The sequence below is a fragment of the Oncorhynchus keta genome, chromosome 31 (genome assembly GCF_023373465.1).
Source record: "Oncorhynchus keta strain PuntledgeMale-10-30-2019 chromosome 31, Oket_V2, whole genome shotgun sequence".
NCBI classification, from domain to species: Eukaryota; Metazoa; Chordata; class Actinopteri; order Salmoniformes; family Salmonidae; genus Oncorhynchus; species Oncorhynchus keta.
This window is the reverse complement of record NC_068451.1, coordinates 5,461,028-5,480,500: the sequence shown is the minus strand read 5'-3', so window position 1 is coordinate 5,480,500 and position 19,473 is coordinate 5,461,028. Positions and strand designations below refer to the sequence as shown.

Sequence of the window (19,473 nt, the reverse complement as noted above, 5' to 3'; positions counted from 1 at the left end):
AGACTGATCATAAGGACGTTAAGAGAGTATATCTGCACCAAATTCTCTTAAGAGTGAAAGTTAGGCTAATTGGAATCTGGAGACCAAATATCGCATTAAAACGCGCAGCAGCCGCTTTTCCAGAGATTAAGAACATTGTGCATATTTTTCATGTTGCAACAACATACCGCTTTATGATGGGGTTGATATGATATGTGAGAGAGTTCTGGCCGGGGTGTTCTAAACATGTTCTGGGAGTAATGTGCGCGCCATCCAATGGCAGCATCTATTCCACACCACGGCGTCAGCGCGTCATCAGTTCACATTTACGAAACGAGTTTTATTAAATGAGGACATGTGAGGGGATCTGAGAGTAAGAAAAGGAGATTGGAGATAGACTGACTACATGTTAGAAATACTAGAGGCGAGCAATACGTGTGTTACAATTATTTATCAAGTGGACAACAACAGACTGATGCTGGACTGTGCAATGTCTGGAAGTGTGTCGCTTTTTTAAAAGACACATACGACCCGATTTAAAAAAAAGTATCATTGCAATTGAATTCGGAATCGTTTGTGTGTGACTGTGAATGGATTTGCATTTGCCAGCCTATTCCGCGAAGACTGTAATATTTAATAATTTGCGATAATCACACACCATCGCTTGTCTGTGCTGCCTGCACAATCCTGTTGATTTAAAATTATTATTGTCTAATGTTTTTTCGGATCCTTTCGACGGCTCTCTGCATCTCTATTCTCGTTATATGAGGTATCATCTGTTGCTGCAGCCGGATGAACTGACACTGTCATGCATTTGGATTGACTCTAGCTGCTGGAGATGTAGGCAATTCACAATTCCCCCAATTGAACATGTTTTATTTCAGGTAAAATGGGAGAACGATTATTGTTACTATTATTGCTACTCTTATCGTTACATGCGGGTCGGTGATAGCCCACTGCAGACGAGCTATTCAACATCGTCCATCTCCACAGCAGCCGGCTTCTCAGAGATTTGATCGTTACTTTATTGAATCAGACTGTAATATCCTCGTCACGAGACGGATTTCGGCTTGAAGTAGGCCTGGTATTGGAGACAATACGGGAATAGTGGAGGTATTGTATTTCTTTCTAACCCGGTTATTCCTTCACAACTGAGGATAAATGTTGATGATGGAGGACGACGAATTGGCTCATCAGGTTGATATCGATTCGGATTTCGAGCCGCAAAGCCGGCCTCGCTCGTGCACTTGGCCACTGCCTTGTCCGGAGGATTTCCCCGAAGTGCAGGAGGTCAATGGGGGTCTTCCACTGACCACCATCAAGGTGGAACCAGATGACAATCTAGCCGTTTCAGCGTGCAGAGCGGGGAGAATGGGTGGCACGCCGACGGAGCTGAAGCATCCAGCAGTCGCCCCGGCTCCCATCCGGGCGACGCACCCATGCTTGGCCAGCGCGGCACTTGATGTGACTGGACAATTGCGCAAAGCAAAATCCTCGCGGCGGAACGCATGGGGTAACCAGTCGTACGCGGACCTTATCACACGAGCCATTGAAAGCACCCCTGAAAAAAGACTCACGCTTTCACAGGTCTATGATTGGATGGTCCGCTATGTTCCCTATTTCAAGGATAAGGGCGACAGTAATAGTTCAGCTGGATGGAAGGTAAGCGCATGTCTAACAATTGTTATAATATGAAATACTGTATGTCGATATTAAACACACCAGAAGTCTCAGCCAAGACAACATTGGGTATGCTATTCCTGGGCTATAGGCTACATTATTGCACATGTAGTGTATATTACATTGCCACATGTCACACTTTAGGGTCGTTACGCATGAATGGTGCCATGTAATTATCCCTCGCGTCAATGGCACTGATCAATAAATGACTGTAGCCTACCATTGACAGCAACATGGAATGGAGCTGGGTAGAGGTTGGAAAAGCACGGCGCATACCTTCATAATTCCATCGTTGGTTTGGCTACGTGTATACAGTAAATGAGTAACCGCCCCCATTCCACAGCCTATGATCATGAAAATGCACACATGGCATGCATTTTTATATTGGTTCCTTTGGTTTCTCTCCTCTCTCTCTCACACACTATCTCCATGTGTGTGAGACAGAGAAATAGGCCCTAGACAGAGGCATATAGCCAATTAAAAATCTATTTTCACTTCAAATATTTGTTGTACACCTACTTTATACTCTCTTTTTAAGGTGTCACTGGAGAGAGTTGTTGCTGGTCACCTGTCAATGGTGTAAATACCCACTGGGCACTTGGTTGAATCAATGTTGTTTCCATGTCATTTCAATTAAATTACATAGAACCAACATGGAATAGATGTTGAATTGACGTCTGTGCCCAGGGGTTAGGCTATTCAAAAGGGGCTTTTCTCCAGACACACACACACATACACACACACACACACACACACACAGACTTCCACCTGTCTCGCCAGCAGCCTAGAGCAGCCTCTCCGGGATGTCTGCCCATTTTACTGTATCAGCCTCATTATTATGCCGTCTCACTCCTATCGCTGTTGTTCATTAACACAAGCTAATGTTAAGAACAGTAAATCCCAAAGTAACAAGGAAAGTTAGAGGCACAAGTGTGGCTGTTGATATTGTACCTCTCAGAGAGGAGATCTTGAGGCCCAGACATGATGAGGTCACAGGTGGGAGAGTTTTATAAACCCACACCACAACACTTGTCCAGGGAGAAGAACCCTTTACGGTTCCAGATAGAACGTTTTCACCCAACGAAGAACACTTTTGGAATCATTTCTTTCATAGACACAAGGTTTTGTATGAAAAAGGTTCCAAAAGGTTCCATGTAGAACCCTCGTCCCTGTAGATCAGAAGAACCCTTTTAGAACCTTTGTCAAATTCACAGCAGTTTGAACCGTTGTCGTGCATGCAGTGGGATTGACTGTAGTATCCCTCCCCTCTTCGCTGTCAGTCATTCCTGTTGGTTCCCTCCGAAGAGGCTGTTTTGAAAGCTACTGTCATGATCTCTTTTTCTGTCTGTGTGATCGTATCAAATCAATATTTATTGGTCATGCACACATATTTTGCAGGTGCAGCCAAATGCTTGTGTTTCCAACTCCCACAGTGAAGTAATACCTAACAATCCAAAAAAATAAGAAATATCAGGACGAACAATGTCAGAGTCCGGAATATACACTGAGTTTACAAAACATTAAGAACACCTGCTCTTTCCATGACATAGACAGACTAGGTGAATCCATGTGAAGCTATGATTCCTTATTGATATCACCTGTAGATGAAGATGAGGAGACAGGTTAAAGAAGGATTTTTAAGCCTTGAGACAATTGAGACATGGATTGTGTATGTGTGCCATTCAGAGAGTGAATGGGCAAGGCAAAATATTTAAGTGCCTTTGTAATGGGTATGGCAGTAGTTAAATTAGCACAGAGTGTGTCAAGAACTGCAATTCTGCTGGGTTTTTCACACTCAACAGTTTCCTGTGTGTATCAAGAAGGATCCACCACCCAAATAACATCCAGCCAACTTCATACAACTGTGGGAAGCATTGGAGTCAACATGGGCCAGCATCCCTGTGGAACACTTTCGACACCTTGTAGAGTCCATGCCCTGATGAATTGAGGCTGTTCTGAGGGCAAAAAAGGTGCAATCAATATTAGGAAGGTGTCCCTAACGTTTTGTACACTCAGTGTATATGTATATGATGGCGTGTATAGACATATTATTATTATAATACTTTTTTTTAACCTTTATTTAACTATGCAGGTCAGTTAAGAACAAATTCTTACTTTCAATGACTAGTCCATCGCTCTAACCACTAGGCTACCTGCCGCCCCATTATGGACAGTATATGAATAGAACAGGTGTATACAGTATATACATAAAAACACATCCACTGTACATGTAGGCTATGTTGTGATGGTTTTACCCTCACAATTTAATGGCGAGATCCTCCAAAACATATGAGAAAATCATCAGGGCTAGTTTGATTGCTCACTACTTATTGTGAATCGACATGGTTAGGGCAGGGTATCACAAGGGGCGGGCTAAGCAGGGCACAACGTCGTGGAGCATTCCCATCTTACGTAGAACTAACATGCCTCTCTGACATGTAGAATCAGTAATAATGTGGGCTCTATTCATGGCATTGCAATGTTCAACAAAGCTAGCCTTGAACACGAGCCCAAAAAGCAGCTTTGAAAGGACCACAGCTAGTAATCAACACCAGAACACGTGGGATTCAGAACTACACTAATACCACCCCATAAAAGAGTGAAAATCGCACATGTCAGTTCATCACCTACCAGGTATTTCATGCTTGGCAAGTGTCAGTTTCGTCTTTCACAACCAGGCTCAGAGTAATGAACTAACACTTTATTGGTGTACATGTGAGAAATGCTTGGAGGCCTGGGGTTTTAAGTGTTTCTTTTCCATTTAAACCCGACTTTGTCTTTATGATCTGTATGTCTCTCTTTGTGGAGTTCGGTCGTCTTCACATAAACACCTGTTGTAGTCTGGTTCTAAAAGAGGCCTTTGGGTGTGTCCCAAATGGCGCCCAATCCCATAAGGGCCCTGGTCAAAAGTGGTGCACTACATAGGGAGCAGGGTGCACTTAGGTAGTCACGAGTTGAGGAGTATGTCGAGTTCAGTCCTTTCGTCTGCTTAGCCTTAATCACCAAGCGCCTGACTAACTCTTAACTCTTTAAGTCCAGCCCATTTAAGTGAGCTCTGCTAAGGTGTGTCTGCAGGTGGCTTAGCCCTTGTTATCCCCACCCTGTACCTCGACGGCAGTGGCACCACTAACAGACATTTAGTTTATTATGTACACAACAAATAGACAACAAATACAACAACAAAAAATACTGAAATATACAAACAAGAGTACATAACCCTAACAGACAGGGGTATTACATATCAAGATTAATGTTCAATTTGTTACATACTTTTATGGTGTGCATTGCTTTTTTGTTTTTACATTTACTGATTATTTCAAAATAATATTTCAATTCTATCTTAAATAATGTGAAGAGGGGTTTGGTCTCTGCCCACTTCCTTTTATGGACAAAGAATCTCCCATGAAGGATTAACAAATGAACAATGAAAGTTAAATCAGGGTCCATATCATTTGGATCAAAATTCAAACGTAATATCAGAATCTTTCCAATTAACAGGAATAGCTGTTTACTTGAAAATAAAATCTTCTAACTCACACCAAAATCTTCTGACATAAGAACAGTCCCAAAATAATTGGTCAAGAGTCTCTGGGTCACAACCACAAAATACACATTTGTTATCAATAGCTATTTTAAACCTCTGTATAATAAAGGTCTTTACAGGGTAGATTCTATGAATGAGTTTGTATGATACTTCTTTCACCTTATTAGATATACAATATTTGCCAGACAACAACAAAACTTTGTTCCAGTTCACTTGTCCTAGGGCTCCATTCCAGTACATTTTAGCAGAGGGAATAGTAACATATTGACATAGCTAACAGACTTTAAACGCTAAGCGACAGCCCAGCTTTATCTGTAGCACTAGTGTCACCCAGTCAGCGAGCACGACAGTTACGAAACGGGCAAATTAGGGGGTTTGACTCCCTGGAAGATTGAGAAAGTCTGAGGACCAGGGTTATTATGAACACAGGTTTATTATGAACGGTGCGAGGCGAGAGGCGCGGTCCGTCCCAGGTAATGAAGGTGTTTTGGAAAGTTGTTTTAAAGCCAGGCATAATTGCAGTAATAGCCTTGGCCTGGTTTCATTGAGATACGTGGTAGGTAATGAAAACACACACTTAGAGGAAGCACTCGCGTACTCAGGCCTGAGGAGACAGTGTTTAACGTGACACAACCCCATCGTCCGTACAGCAGCCGTTCGTATGTAATAAAAACGTATGGTATAGTCAATAATCACTTTAAATGATGGAATGTGCAAGGGCTTAACGTCCAGTTGTTGGCCAACTGCTTTTGATGCGAATACTGTCGCAGACTCGCAGCACAGTCCAAATTATGAGTCAGTTGTTTGTAGACGCTATCTCCCTCCCCGTACACTTTCGCATACTTACACAATCATATCAGGCTCCCTAATTATTCGTAAGGTGCGTGCGAGTGTGTGTGAGAGTTGGATAAGATTTCTTGCATCATACGCTGCATTCCCATTTCAATCAAAAGGCGAAAGCATTTGATGTGGGAACAAGTTTGCTTTTTGTTTTGTTTGCAGGAGAAGGAAAAAAAGATAAAAGACAAAAATATTGTTAAGCCGCTGATGAAATTAAATGAAATGGTATGGTTTGCGGAGGAGGATGAGAGGGGGAGGGGTCGGCTAAACGGAGAGGCAGAGGCAGACGGCTATTAAGAGAGGTCTGTATGTAGTAGTTCTAATCTGGTCCAAAAGCAGGTAGTCTTTTAAGCTTCCAGTTCCTCTCTCTCTTGGTCTGGAATGGACACCGGATTCCCTCTTGGTCCTAGACAGTGCTGGCAACACACAACTGCTGACTATAAATACCTGCTCCTCTGACTTCTAGGAAGGCTGGAATCTGAGGCCCTGGCCTGAACCTAATCATCTCCTTCGAGGAGGTGACTGTAGTGCATGGGCTTTGTGGTGTTGGCCACGCACGCACACGCACGTACGCAAACACACACAGGCATAGAAACGAACACACACACGCGCACGTATGAGGGCAAGCACACGCAGGACATACACACACATGATGCTGAGAACAGACAACTGTTGTGTGTGTAATGCCTGCAGGTGCTACTATATTCATTTAGTTCAAGGAGGTCCAAAGGAGTGTGTGTGTGTGTGGCGGGGGGATCTCTGAATGGGTGTTGTTCTATGTGCTACTTAGGGTATATGTGTGTGTGTGTGTCGCACAGTGTGTGTCAGTGTGTGTGTGTGTGTGTGTAAGCTGCAGGCAGTCAGATGCCAAGGGATTGCGAGGCAGGTCAGAGCGAGTGTGTCAGTCTGACGGTCTAATCTGAAGTGACCAGACTGTTATTTATAATGTGTCTTTAGGTATCAAGCGGACCAAGAGGGCATAGGGTCAACCTCTAGCTAGCTGCTTGACAGAAATCAGCCAAATCGGAGAGAGTGGAGAGAAGAAAAGGGGGAAATAGAAAGAGACAGGAGGAGAGGGAGAGGGGGAGGAGAAGAGGGAGAGTGAAGACTACTGATTGAGTTTGGGCTGTTTGTTTGACATTTTGGAATGACAGGGTTGTATTCATTAGGCATCAAATTAACGAAAATGACTGAAACAGGGAGGGACTCATTTTAAGTTTCTGTTTGCGAAACGTTGTAGAACATTTTCCGTTGCCTGCCCTAATGAACACGACCCTGGTGTCCGCTGACGATCACACACTCACATTACAGTGTTACGATAGTCATCACTCTTAAAGGGGATAAAGTCAATTGGATAATATCTGTTTCGTTATTGATTTCTACAAACGTGACACTGACATGTGTGCCAACGTCTGTGGAGAGATGTACAGACACTCACAGTGCTGTCAGTACACACAGGCCTGAGCAGAAGAGGGAGAGAAACACTCAAGTTGGGAAATAAGAGGGATATGGCTGTCTCTGTGTGTGAGAGGGTATGTCCATGACTTTGTGTGTAAAAGCTTAGCACAGAATGGAGACTGATAACTCTTGATTGTGTGTGTGAGTTTGTGCGTGAGTGTGTGCGCGTGAATGTGTGTGTTTGTGTGTGTGCGTCCGTGTTGCGGGTTGGTAGTCTGAGGGTGCAAGACTGGAAACCATCCTAGACTGATTCATATTTTATCCTCTCTTTTGGCTCAGGGGAATTGTGTAATTTGAGAGAGACAGAGAGTGATGCACACAATGAGAGCACAGATGATACAATCTGGATAGATTTATGATTTCTGATTATAAACACCGTATACTGTATCTCTCTCTTGGCACACACTCTCTGTTATGTACATGCATGCACACACCAGCCAGGTCACTCCACATCCAAGGCGATATTTGACATTCGTCCTGGTCCCCGTGACGTCGGTAGATGCTTTCAAAACCATCCAATAGGGGCAATGGTGAGCGCTATTACCATCAAGTAGGCTTGCGACTTGCTAGCGAGCACAGAGGGTCGCGTGTTCAATCACAGTACTCGGCACTAGGGTTGGGAATACTTGGGCAATATTCAGAGGTGGAAACTTTCCGTGGGAATTAACGGGAATATATGGGAATTAATGGAAATATATTCAAATTCATATTAATTCCTTTTAAATGTAGATGTATTTTGCATTGGATATATTTACCATATCATATGGAGACAGAAACATAAACTTTTTACCTTATCATAAATAGACATACAGTGCCTTGCGAAAGTATTCGGCCCCCTTGAACTTTGCAACCTTTTGCCACATTTCAGGCTTCAAACATAAAGATATAAAACTGTATATTTTTGTGAAGAATCAACAACAAGTGGCACACAATCATGAAGTGGAACGACATTTATTGGATATTTCAAACCTTTTTAACAAATCAAAAACTGAAAAATTGGGCGTGCAAAATTATTCAGCCCCTTTACTTTCAGTGCAGCAAACTCTCTCCAGAAGTTCAGTGAAGATCTCTGAATGATCCAATGTTGACCTAAATGACTAATGATGATAAATACAATCCACCTGTGTGTAATCAAGTCTCCGTATAAATGCACCTGCACTGTGATAGTCTCAGAGGTCCGTTAAAAGCGAAGAGAGCATCATGAAGAACAAGGAACACACCAGGTAGGTCCGAGATACTGTTGTGAAGAAGTTTAAAGCCGGATTTGAATACAAAAAGATTTCCCAAGCTTTAAACATCCCAAGGAGCACTGTGCAAGCGATAATATTGAAATGGAAGGAGTATCAGACCACTGCAAATTGACCAAGAACTGGCCGTCCTTCTAAACTTTCAGCTCATACAAGGAGAAGACTGATCAGAGATGCAGCCAAGAGGCCCATGATCACTCTGGATGAACTGCAGAGATCTACAGCTGAGGTGGGACACTCTGTCCATAGGACAACAATCAGTCGTATATTGCACAAATCTGGCCTTTATGGAAGAGTGGCAAGAAGAAAGACATTTCTTAAAGATATCCATAAAAAGTGTTGTTTAAAGTTTGCCACAAGCCACCTGGGAGACACACCAAACATGTGGAAGAAGGTGCTCTGGTCAGATGAAACCAAAATTGAACTTTTTGGCAACAATGCAAAACGTTATGTTTGGCATAAAAGCAACACCCTGAACACACCATCCCCACTGTCAAACATGGTGGTGGCAGCATCATGGTTTGGGCCTGCTTTTCTTCAGCAGGGACAGGGAAGATGGTTAAAATTGATGGGAAGATGGATGGAGCCAAATACAGGACCATTCTGGAAGAAAACCTGATGGAGTCTGCAAAAGACCTGAGACTGGGACGGAGATTTGTCTTCCAACAAGACAATGATCCAAAACATAAAGCAAAATCTACAATGGAATGGTTCAAAATAAACATATCCAGGTGTTAGAATGGCCAAGTCAAAGTCCAGACCTGAATCCAATTGAGAATCTGTGGAAAGAACTGAAAACTGCTGTTCACAAATGCTCTCCATCCAACCTCACTGAGCTCGAGCTGTTTTGCAAGGAGGAATGGGAAAAATTTCAGTCTCTCGATGTGCAAAACTGATAGAGACATACCCCAAGCGACTTACAGCTGTAATCGCAGCAAAAGGTGGCGCTACAAAGTATTAACTTAAGGGGGCTGAATAATTTTGCACGCCCAATTTTTCAGTTTTTGATTTGTTAAAAAAGTTTGAAATATCCAATAAATGTTGTTCCACTTCATGATTGTGTCCCACTTGTTGTTGATTCTTCACAAAAAAATACAGTTTTATATCTTTATGTTTGAAGCCTGAAATGTGGCAAAAGGTCGCAAAGTTCAAGGGGGCCGAATACTTTCGCAAGGCACTGTAATTGCAAATGATTAAATCCTTCCAATAGAAATAAAACCAATTTTTTAGTTACGAATTGAACTTTAATTAAATGAGTTGATTCTTCACATGGGATGATTTCACTGAAACGCAAAAGAAAGGGAATATTGAATGATCCCCAATGATCCATCGCATCTCCCAAAAATGTTTTCAACATACATCTGTAAAATGATAGTCTAGAAACTAAAGCTTTGTTGTCTTCCTCTCAGGCTTCCATGTCTTCTCCCTGGACCTCCTCAATGTCCGCCTCTTGAACATCAGTCTTTGAGGCCTCATCTTCACTGTTACTTTCCAACCTTATTGAGGATGGCTCGTTATCAGGCTCAAAAAGCCTAACATTTTCCCTGATGGCCACCAATTTTTCAACCCTTGTATTGGTCAGCCTGTTGCGCGCTTTGGTGTGTGTGTTCCCAAAGAAGGACCAGTTGCACTCTGAGGCGGCTGATGTTGGTTGGATTTGGAGGATGATGGAGGCAACAGGGGAAAGAGTCTCAGATCCACAAAGTCCCTTCCACCAGGTGGCTGATGAGATATGTTGGCACGACTGCCATATTGCATCTCCATCCCAAAGCCCTTGCATGGAAGTGTACTTCGCCAGACTGCCAAGAACCTTGCCCTCATCCAGGCCAAGGTGGCGAGACATGGTAGTGATGACACCATAGGCCTTGTTGACCTCTGTACCAGACAGGATGATCTTGCCAGCATTCTTGGGGTCCAACATGTAAGCTGCGGCGTGTATGGGCTTCAGGCAGAAGTCTTCACGCTTTTTGATTATTTCAGAACTGCAGTTTCCTCTGCTTGGAGCAACAGTGAAGTAGGCAGGGCAGTATGGATTTCTTCTCTTACATCTGCAAGCAGAGTCACCATCAGACAGGATGGAATTGTCTCCCTCAATCCGTCCAATGGCTACTGCTATAGGTTTCAGGAGTTTCAGGCTGCTTACCACTCTCTCCCAAAATACTTCATCCAGGAGGATCCTCTTAATGGGACTGTCTATATCGTCAGACTGATATGGTCGTTTCTTGGAGAGTCTCCTTCCCCTCCAGGAGACTGTCAAACATGATGACAATGCCACCCCAACGGGTGTTACTGGGCAGCTTCAATGTGATGCTCTTATTCTTCTCACTTTGCTTGGTGAGGTAGATTGCTGCTATAACTTGATGATGCTTCACATACCTAACCATTTCCTTGACTCTCCTGTAGAGTGAATCCATTGTTTTCAGTGCCATGATGTTCTTGAGGAGCAGATTCAATGCATGAGCAGCACAGCCAATGGGTGTGAGGTGAGGGTAGGACCAAGCAGCCTTCATGTTCGCAGCATTGTCTGTCACCAGTGCAAATATCTTCTGTGGTCCAAGGTCATTGATGACTGCCTTCAGCTCATCTGCAATGTAGATACCAGCAAATGAGTAGATAAAGCATGTCTGGTTGGAGAGGTGTATGCTGGGTGAAGAACATTCAGAAATCTCTTCCAATACACATTGCCTGTGAGCATCAAGGTGAACCAGTTGTATACACAGCTCGAGCAAGACATTCATCAGCATTTCTCTGACTACATTCCTCCCATGAGTCAAAAAAACGTCTGATTCCAGGAGGACCACGAGCTGTTGCTATCGATAATGTGTCTGATTCATAATTTTCACCTCAAATAGAAGTAGAGGGACTTTTGTCAGATGTTGCTTGTTGTGAGCGCTGAGGGAACTTTATGCACTTGGCCAGACGATTCTGCATCTTTGTTGCATTCTTCACATATGATTTGGCACAGTATTTGCAAATGTGCACAGCTTTTCCTTCTACATTAGCTGCAGTGTAATTTCTCCACACATCATATAGTGCCCGTGGCATTTTCCTGTAAAGATGAGAAAAAAATGAGTAAAGTGAGTACTATTCCATGTACATATAAATAGTTAAGCAGTTAGATTAAACAACTCCTTTGTAAGATACATGTTTTAAAATGAAATATATATGGAAACAGGTGGATTACCACTCCTCAGTTAGCAGGCTCAAACAAGCTAAAACCACATGGTAGTAAAAACTAACTAGCAGAAATTGTTAACAAGATATAAATTATTTATACACACTTTGCTGTAGGCTACTAATTACTAGTTAACAAAACATAATGTATGTCAAATAAAATAAAATATATTCACCCCACCCAGTATTGTAATCACAATTTACCAGAAAGTATGTAGTCCTTACAAGTACAAGTAACCCCGCCCCAGAATCAACACGAGCTGGAGCCTGTTCATTAAGGCACACCGTGACAAAACGGAAAATGAAAATAAGAGTTAGCAGTGTCATAACGTGGGCTCAATAGTATCTCATTAGTGTGCAAGATCTTGAGAATCAGCTGTAGATGTGATGGAAAAGTGCACTGCACATGTGAGGGAAGAATGCACTGTGCGTGCAGAGGGTTTTGAATTGGGGATAGTTTATCCAAAATATGCAACAAGACCTAAAATTGCCTTAAGTGTATCCCACAAAAAAGTTAACTGTTATAAGCTAACTTTTTTGATGAATTTAAGCAAAATTCCCCAAATTCCCCGGAAGGTTTCCGATCCTTTGCAACCCTACTACTAGGCCCTCAATTTGAACACTATCCCAAACCTTAGCTGTATCATTCAAAATATGTTGGAAATGGCACTCTATTCCCTTTCTTGTGCACTACTTTTGACCAGGTCCCATAGAGCTCTGATCAAAAGTAGTACACTATGTAGGGCATAGGATGCCATTTGGGATGCAGACCTAGTTACATAGGGTCACTCACTTGGAGGGTTTCCATGTTGAGACTTACCACACTAAACCCCCTTTTCTCTAGTTTTCTCACGCAGTGTTGTGAGTCAGGCTAGGTCTTTAGGACGTGGACTCTGCTCATTTCAAAATAAATACAAAATATGGCTCAGTGGATCTTCATTCCTGCAGCGTCTCATCATCACCCTCTGACTGGGCTGGCTCCTACCATGCATACCTACATGCGCGCAAACACACACACTATCCCTGTGCCTTGGAGCACCACCCATGGAAGAACACTGTGTTCTTGGTTGTGAGGCCTGTGGGGTGGGGTGGGGGTATGATGAGAGGGAAAAGTATTGTAGATGTGGTAGTTCTTTGTTTTGAAACTTGCTGGACTTGTGGTGGATTGGCTCTTTGGGGAGGTGTGGCATTGTTTGGTAAGAGTCAAATGCTTTTGCTGATGCCTTTTACAGCCTGGGACTTGGTGTGCCGAGGCACTTTATGAGTTTGGAACGTCCACAGTCAAGGGAAGGAAGGGAGGATGGGGGAGGGGGGTTCTGTTCTCAGCATTGGGCCAATGTTGGATCCTCTGAGAAAGCACATCTCTTTCTACATTTCTCTCTCTACCCTGCCAGGGTTGGATTGGGAAGTAAAGAGGGAAGAGGGGGAGGCCTGCTTTTGTGTTGCTCTCTGTATACATCATAATCCAACCATCCAGCTAACTGACTGGGTGCACAATGAGTTATCGGCAGGCATCCGCAACTAGGCCTATATTCCAACGAAACAACAAGTAGAAAGAGACACTGAGAGTGCTAGTCCTTTCGGTGGTTTTGTATTGTGCCCAATAAAAGCTGGATGTGGATGTGGTCAGTCCCTCAGCTCTATTTTCATCCCAAACCAAATATTTATCCTTCCACTTGGCTTGTGTTCGCTCACCAAAAGGCTTTGTTTTGGAGGATTTGGTGAATGTAGGTGTGTGTGTGTGTGTGTGTGTGTGTGTTGTGTGTGTACGTGAATGTGAAGGTGGTAAGACAACTCTTTGAACTGATATACAGAGTCCAGTCTAATTGACTTTTTTTGCAGTTTTATTTGTGGTTATAGTTCCATTGTATGTGGTTCAGAGATTGTATGTACATTGGGAGCCATCTTGTTTGTCCGTAGGACAAGAGTCTCAGTGGGAGTGACTCAAATATTAGCAACGATGTCCTTCAAGTCGATTTCAAGCTCCACATCAAGCTCCCTTCTGCTGAATTCAATCCAAATTGTAGTTGTCACGTGCGCAGAATACAACTGGTGTAGACTTTACTGTGAAATGCTTACGGACGAGCCCTTTGACTTGCGTGTGGGTTGGTTTGGGAGCTATTCATTTGGATATCCGTTCCCGTTCTTCTTTATTGAACATGAAAAACAATACATGTTATTTGTAGAGCCCATTTCACTACATGGATAAATCACAAATGTCCACGCAGCAGCTGATACCATATTGCTATTGTGAAATGAAATGTTGTCGGTGCTTGGGAGTAACTTGGTCTGTCTATGATTGAGTCGGTGAGCTTGAGTCTGTGGATACATGCGTGGCTCTGTACATGTGTGTCTGCTTGGGTGAGTGTCAATGTGTTTTATGCAGTGGAGGGCTGCTGAAGGGAGGATGGCTCTTAATAATTGCTGGAACTGCTCAAATGGAATGACAGCAAACACATAGAAACCATGTGTTTGATATCTTTCCACTCGTTCCGCTCCAGCCATTACCACGAGCCCGTCCTCCCCAATTAAGGTGCCACCAACCTCCTGTGGTATTATGTATATGTGTGCACGTACTGTATACCTCGGTGTGTGTGCGCTTACATGCATGTGTCTGTGCTCACTCGTGCTCACATGCGTCTGATGAGCTCAGTGGGAGTTCAGTTCCCCGGGGGAACGGCTTCTCATTAATAATTCAGACGAGGCTCATTATCAAGGCAGTGCAGATTTCTCCCTGATTTCACCTTAATTGCAGGCAGCCTGTATAGACTCCTAGCACAGCCCTCATATTCACTCTGCCTTCAGTAAACCTGGGTTTAAATACTTTGAAATCGTTCAAATACTTAGAGCGTTTGAGCTAGTCTGTCTGGAGTGCCAGATGGGCGATGTTTGGGGTTTTGCCATTTTGTTACTATTTCATTGGTGCCATTGTGTCAGGCAAGCTCAATCAAGCCCAGCTAAAGTATTTGAAATGATTTTGAATAGTATTTGAACCCAGGTTTGACTCTCTGCCTCCAATATTCACCCCAGCTCTCTCCTGTTCTCCTCCTGCCGTCATTTTTTAAAACTTTATTTAACTAGACAAGTCAGTTAAGAACACATTCTTATTTTCAATGACAGCCTAGGAACGGTGGGTTAACTGCCTTGTACAGGGGCAGAACGACAGATTTTTACCTTGTTAGCTCGGGGATTCAATCTTGCAACCTTACAGTTAACTAGTCCAACGCTCTAACTACATTGCACTCCACGAGGAGCCTGCCTGTTACGTGAATGCAGTAAGAAATCAAATCAAATCAAATTGATTTATATAGCCCTTCGTACATCAGCTGATATCTCAAAGTGCTGTACAGAAACCCAGCCTAAAACCCCAAACAGCAAGCAATGCAGGTGTAGAAGCACGGTGGCTAGGAAAAACTCCCGAGAAAGGCCAAAACCTAGGAAGAAACCAAGAGAGGAACCAGGCTATGTGGAAGAAGCCAATGTAAGTTGCTAGCTAGCATTAAACGTATCTTGTAAAAAACAATCAATCAATCAATCATAATCACTAGTTAACTACACATGGTTGATGATATTACTATAGTTTATCTCGCGTGTCCTGCGTTGCATATAATCGATGCTGTGCACATTCGCGAAAAAGGACTGTCGTTGCTCCAATGTGTACCTAACCATAAACACCAATACCTTTTTTTAAATCAATACACAAGTATATATTTTTAAACCTGCATATTTAGCTAATATTGCCTGCTAACATGAATTTCTTTTAACTCGGTAGATTATGTCACTTCTCTTGCAACAGAGTCAGGGTATATGCCGCAGTTTGGGCCACCTGGCTCATTGCGAACTGTGTGAAGACTATTTCTTCCTAACAAAGACAGCCAACTTCACCAAACAGGAGATGATTTAACAAAAGTGCATTTGCAAAAAAGACTGTACCTAACCATAAACATCAATGCCTTTCTTAAAATCAATACACAGAAGTATATATTTTTAAACCTGCATATTTAGCTAAAAAAAATCCAGGTTAGCAGGCAATATTAACCAGGCAAAATTGTGTCACTTCTCTTGCGTTCATTGCAAACAGAGTCAGGGTATATGCAACAGTTTGGGCCACCTGGCTGGTTGCGAACTAATTTGCTAGAATGTTACGTAATTATGACATAACATTAAAGGTTGCACTATGTAACAGCAATATTTAGACTTATAATTAAGTCTATGATTTGATATTTGATAGAGCCGTCTGACTGAGCGATGGTAGGCAGCAGCAGGCTCGCAAGCATTCATTCAAACAGCACTTTAGTGCATTTTGCCAGCAGCTCTTCGCAATGCTTCAAGCATTGCGCTGTTTATGACTTCAAGCCTATCTACTCCCGAGATTAGGCTGGTGTAAGCGATGTGAAATGGCTAGATAGTTAGCGGGGTGCGCTCTAATAGCGTTTCAAACGTCACTCGCTCTGAGACTTGGAGTAGTTTTTCCCCTTGCTCTGCTTTTGTGGAGTGATGGGTAACGATGCTTCGAGGTTGGCTGTTGTCAATGTGTTCCCGGTTCGTGCCCAGGTAGGGGCGAGGAGAGGGACGGAAGCTATACTGTTACACTGGCAATACTAAAGTGCCTATAAGAACATCCAATAGTTAAAGGAAAATTAAATACAAATGGTATAGAGAGAAATAGTCCTATAAATACTATATTAACTACAACCTAAAACCTCTTACCTTGGAATATTGAAGTCTCATGTTAGAAGGAACCACCAGCTTTCATATGTTGTCATGTTCTGAGCGAGGAACTTAAACGTTAGCTTTTTTACATAGCACATTTACTTTCTTCTCCAACACTTTGTTTTTGCATTACTTAAAACAAATTGAACATGTTTCTTTATTTATTTGAGGCTAAATTTATTTTATTTATGTATTATATTAAGTTAAAATAAGTGTTCATTCAGTATTGTTGTAATTGTCATTATTACAAATAAATACAAAAAAACGGCCGATTAATCGGTATCAGCCTTTTTTGGTCCTCCAATAATCGGTATCGGTATTGAAAAATCACAATCGGTCGACCTCTACACTGTACACCTCCTCTTACTGTCCACGGAATGTCACAAACCTACTATTTACACTTACTTACAGATCAGATGAGCGTCTCTATATTTCTCTAGCAACGTTTGTGGAATGTCATGCATGGTTATGATTGATTTAGTGATACATGCCTACAGTGTGTTGATGTTTAGAATGCTGACATTGTTTTATGTAAGGCAACTCGACCCTGTGAGTCCCATTAAGGCTTTTTCCCAGTCTTTATTGTTGTTATGATAAAACGATCTTGGTATTCATTGTACAGTGTGATGAAATGAGCTTTTCTGTAATGCAACACTGTCATTTACATAATGTACTCACTGATGGTTTTCCGTTCAGTCTTTTGTCCTTCTTTATGCCTGTGTGGAGCGGAATCCCCATTGAGATACACAGAATAATGGCCATGAACCTGTCATATTTGCATTTGAATGATCAAACATTTGCTGACATGAGGGTGGTGTTGCTTTTATACATTTTTTTCAATGTTTATCATTTATTTAATAAATAAAGTAAGAAAAGGATGTTACGTAAAAAAAAACCGTAACATTCTCTCTCAGAGCCACAAAAAAAATGAGCGCAGAAATTCTGGGTGGTCATGTTTCATATTTCATAACTCCATTTTTTTGCATTCCCTGTATGCAGTGATCGATGAGGGAGAGAATGGGGAAAGAGAGAGGGAGAGAGAGTGAGGGAGGAAAGTAGAAGAGCAAGGAGGGGAGAGAGTAGAGGCTGGGTGGGTGACACTCCCATCTTTGGCCAGTTTGAGGTGGCGTGTCCACGTCTGTCCCACCCCTCTCAACCTGTCTGTCTGTCTGTCTGTCTGTCTGTCTGCCTGCCTGCCTGCCTGCCTGCCTGCCTGCCTGCCTGTGTGTGTGTATCTGGGCCATCCATCTATCAGTGTGTGTTCTAGCCGTCTATCAGCTTATCTAAGGTTCCCGCAGCCACGTGGCTGGACAGATAACCGCTCTAAAGGGGGATGAAGAGGGCTGTATCACAAAGGGAAATGTAGTTACCGTTGACAGAAGCTTGACGTATCGTTGACAGGTGGATATGAGAGTGAAGAGGAGACCGGGGCTGAGAACCATTACAGTCTGCTTGTTATGCTAATGTTTCTGGCTATTCATGTACACCTGTATGTAGCCCACTTCCGCCCATGCAGTTGATGGATTTGGCTGTTGGTGGTCAGCTGGGTCACTACAGGTACAAGTTGCTCTCAGAAACAGTTTTATGCACCTGGGGAGAAGGGCACAAATTGGAACTTGGATATGTATCTAAGCCCAACTTTAGCCTATGGTACTACATTGGGGTGCTGTTCACTGGGGGTAGGGGTATAGTTGCAAAAATCCCAAAATGTTTCCAAAGTTCGCTGTTTTTTCCTCTTTGAAGGATTCCTGGAATCGGCAGGGAATTAACTCTTGATGGAATTCCCCAACCTGGAATTCTTTTGAACAAAAAAAAACAAAACGAGACAATTTGGGGAATTTTCCAACCCAAGTTGGGACTGTAGCAGCAGGGATGGTGAGGGAGGTTAGCGGTGGCCAGCAGGATTTGTGTGTCAGTGGGGATGATTGTAGGTCAGGACGCGGGGCCCAATGTTTAGAATTCTGACCGTATGAGGAGGGCTGAACTCAGAGCCAGCAGATAGACCAGAATGAACCCAGCACGTCTGTCTCCCTCAGTTTCAGTCTCTCTGCATGCGTCTCTCTCTGTGTCTGTCTGTCTCGCTCAAATCAAATCGGTACAGAGTCAACCTGTTAGTCAAGGTAATTGAAGTAATATGTACATATAGGTAGAGTTATTAATGTGACAATGCATAGATAATAACAGAGAGTAGCAGCGGCGTAAAAGAGGGGGTGGGGGGCAATGAAAATAGTCTGGGTAGCCATTTGATTAGATGTTCAGGAGTCTTATGGCTTGGGGGTAGAAGCTGTTTAGAAGCCTCTTGGACCAAGACTTGGCGCTCCAGTACTGCTTGCCGTGCGGTAGCAGAGAGAACAGTCTATGACTAGGATGGCTGGAGTCTTTGACCATTTTTAGGGCCTTCCTCTGATACCACCTGGTATAGAGGTCCTGGATGGTAGGAAGCTTAGCCCCAGTGATGTACTACCGTTCGCACTACCCTCTGTAGTGCCTTGTGGTTGGAGGCCGAGCAGTTGCCTTACCAGGCAGTGATGCAACCAGTCAGGAAGCTCTCGATGGTGCAGCTGTAGAACCTTTTGAGGATCAGAGGACCCACGACTGTCTTGGTGTGCTTGGACCATGTTAGTTTGTTGGTGATGTGGACACCAAGGAACTAGATGTGGACACCAAGGAACTTGAAGTTATCAACCTGCTCCACTACAGCCCCGTCGATGAGAATGAGGGCGTGCTCGGTCCTCCTTTTCCTGCTGTCCACAATCATCTCCATTGTCTTGATCAGGTTGAGGGAGAGGTTTTTTCTCTCTCTGTCTCAATCTCCCTGTGTTTCTCTCTCTAGCTTTT

The 19,473-nt window shown here is 43.1% G+C and overlaps 1 protein-coding gene across 1 annotated transcript in view; it reads left to right on the top strand.

Moving 5' to 3' along the window:
- Positions 1–140: 140 nt before the first annotated feature.
- The window catches only part of LOC118364253 (forkhead box protein O6-like), a 40,001-nt gene continuing 20,668 nt past the window's right edge, over positions 141–19,473 (top strand). The window contains exon 1 of the mRNA XM_035745644.2: positions 141–1,641. Within this exon, the coding sequence (XP_035601537.1) occupies positions 1,141–1,641 (501 nt within the window). The 5' untranslated portion in view covers positions 141–1,140. The remainder of the gene's footprint in view (positions 1,642–19,473) is intronic.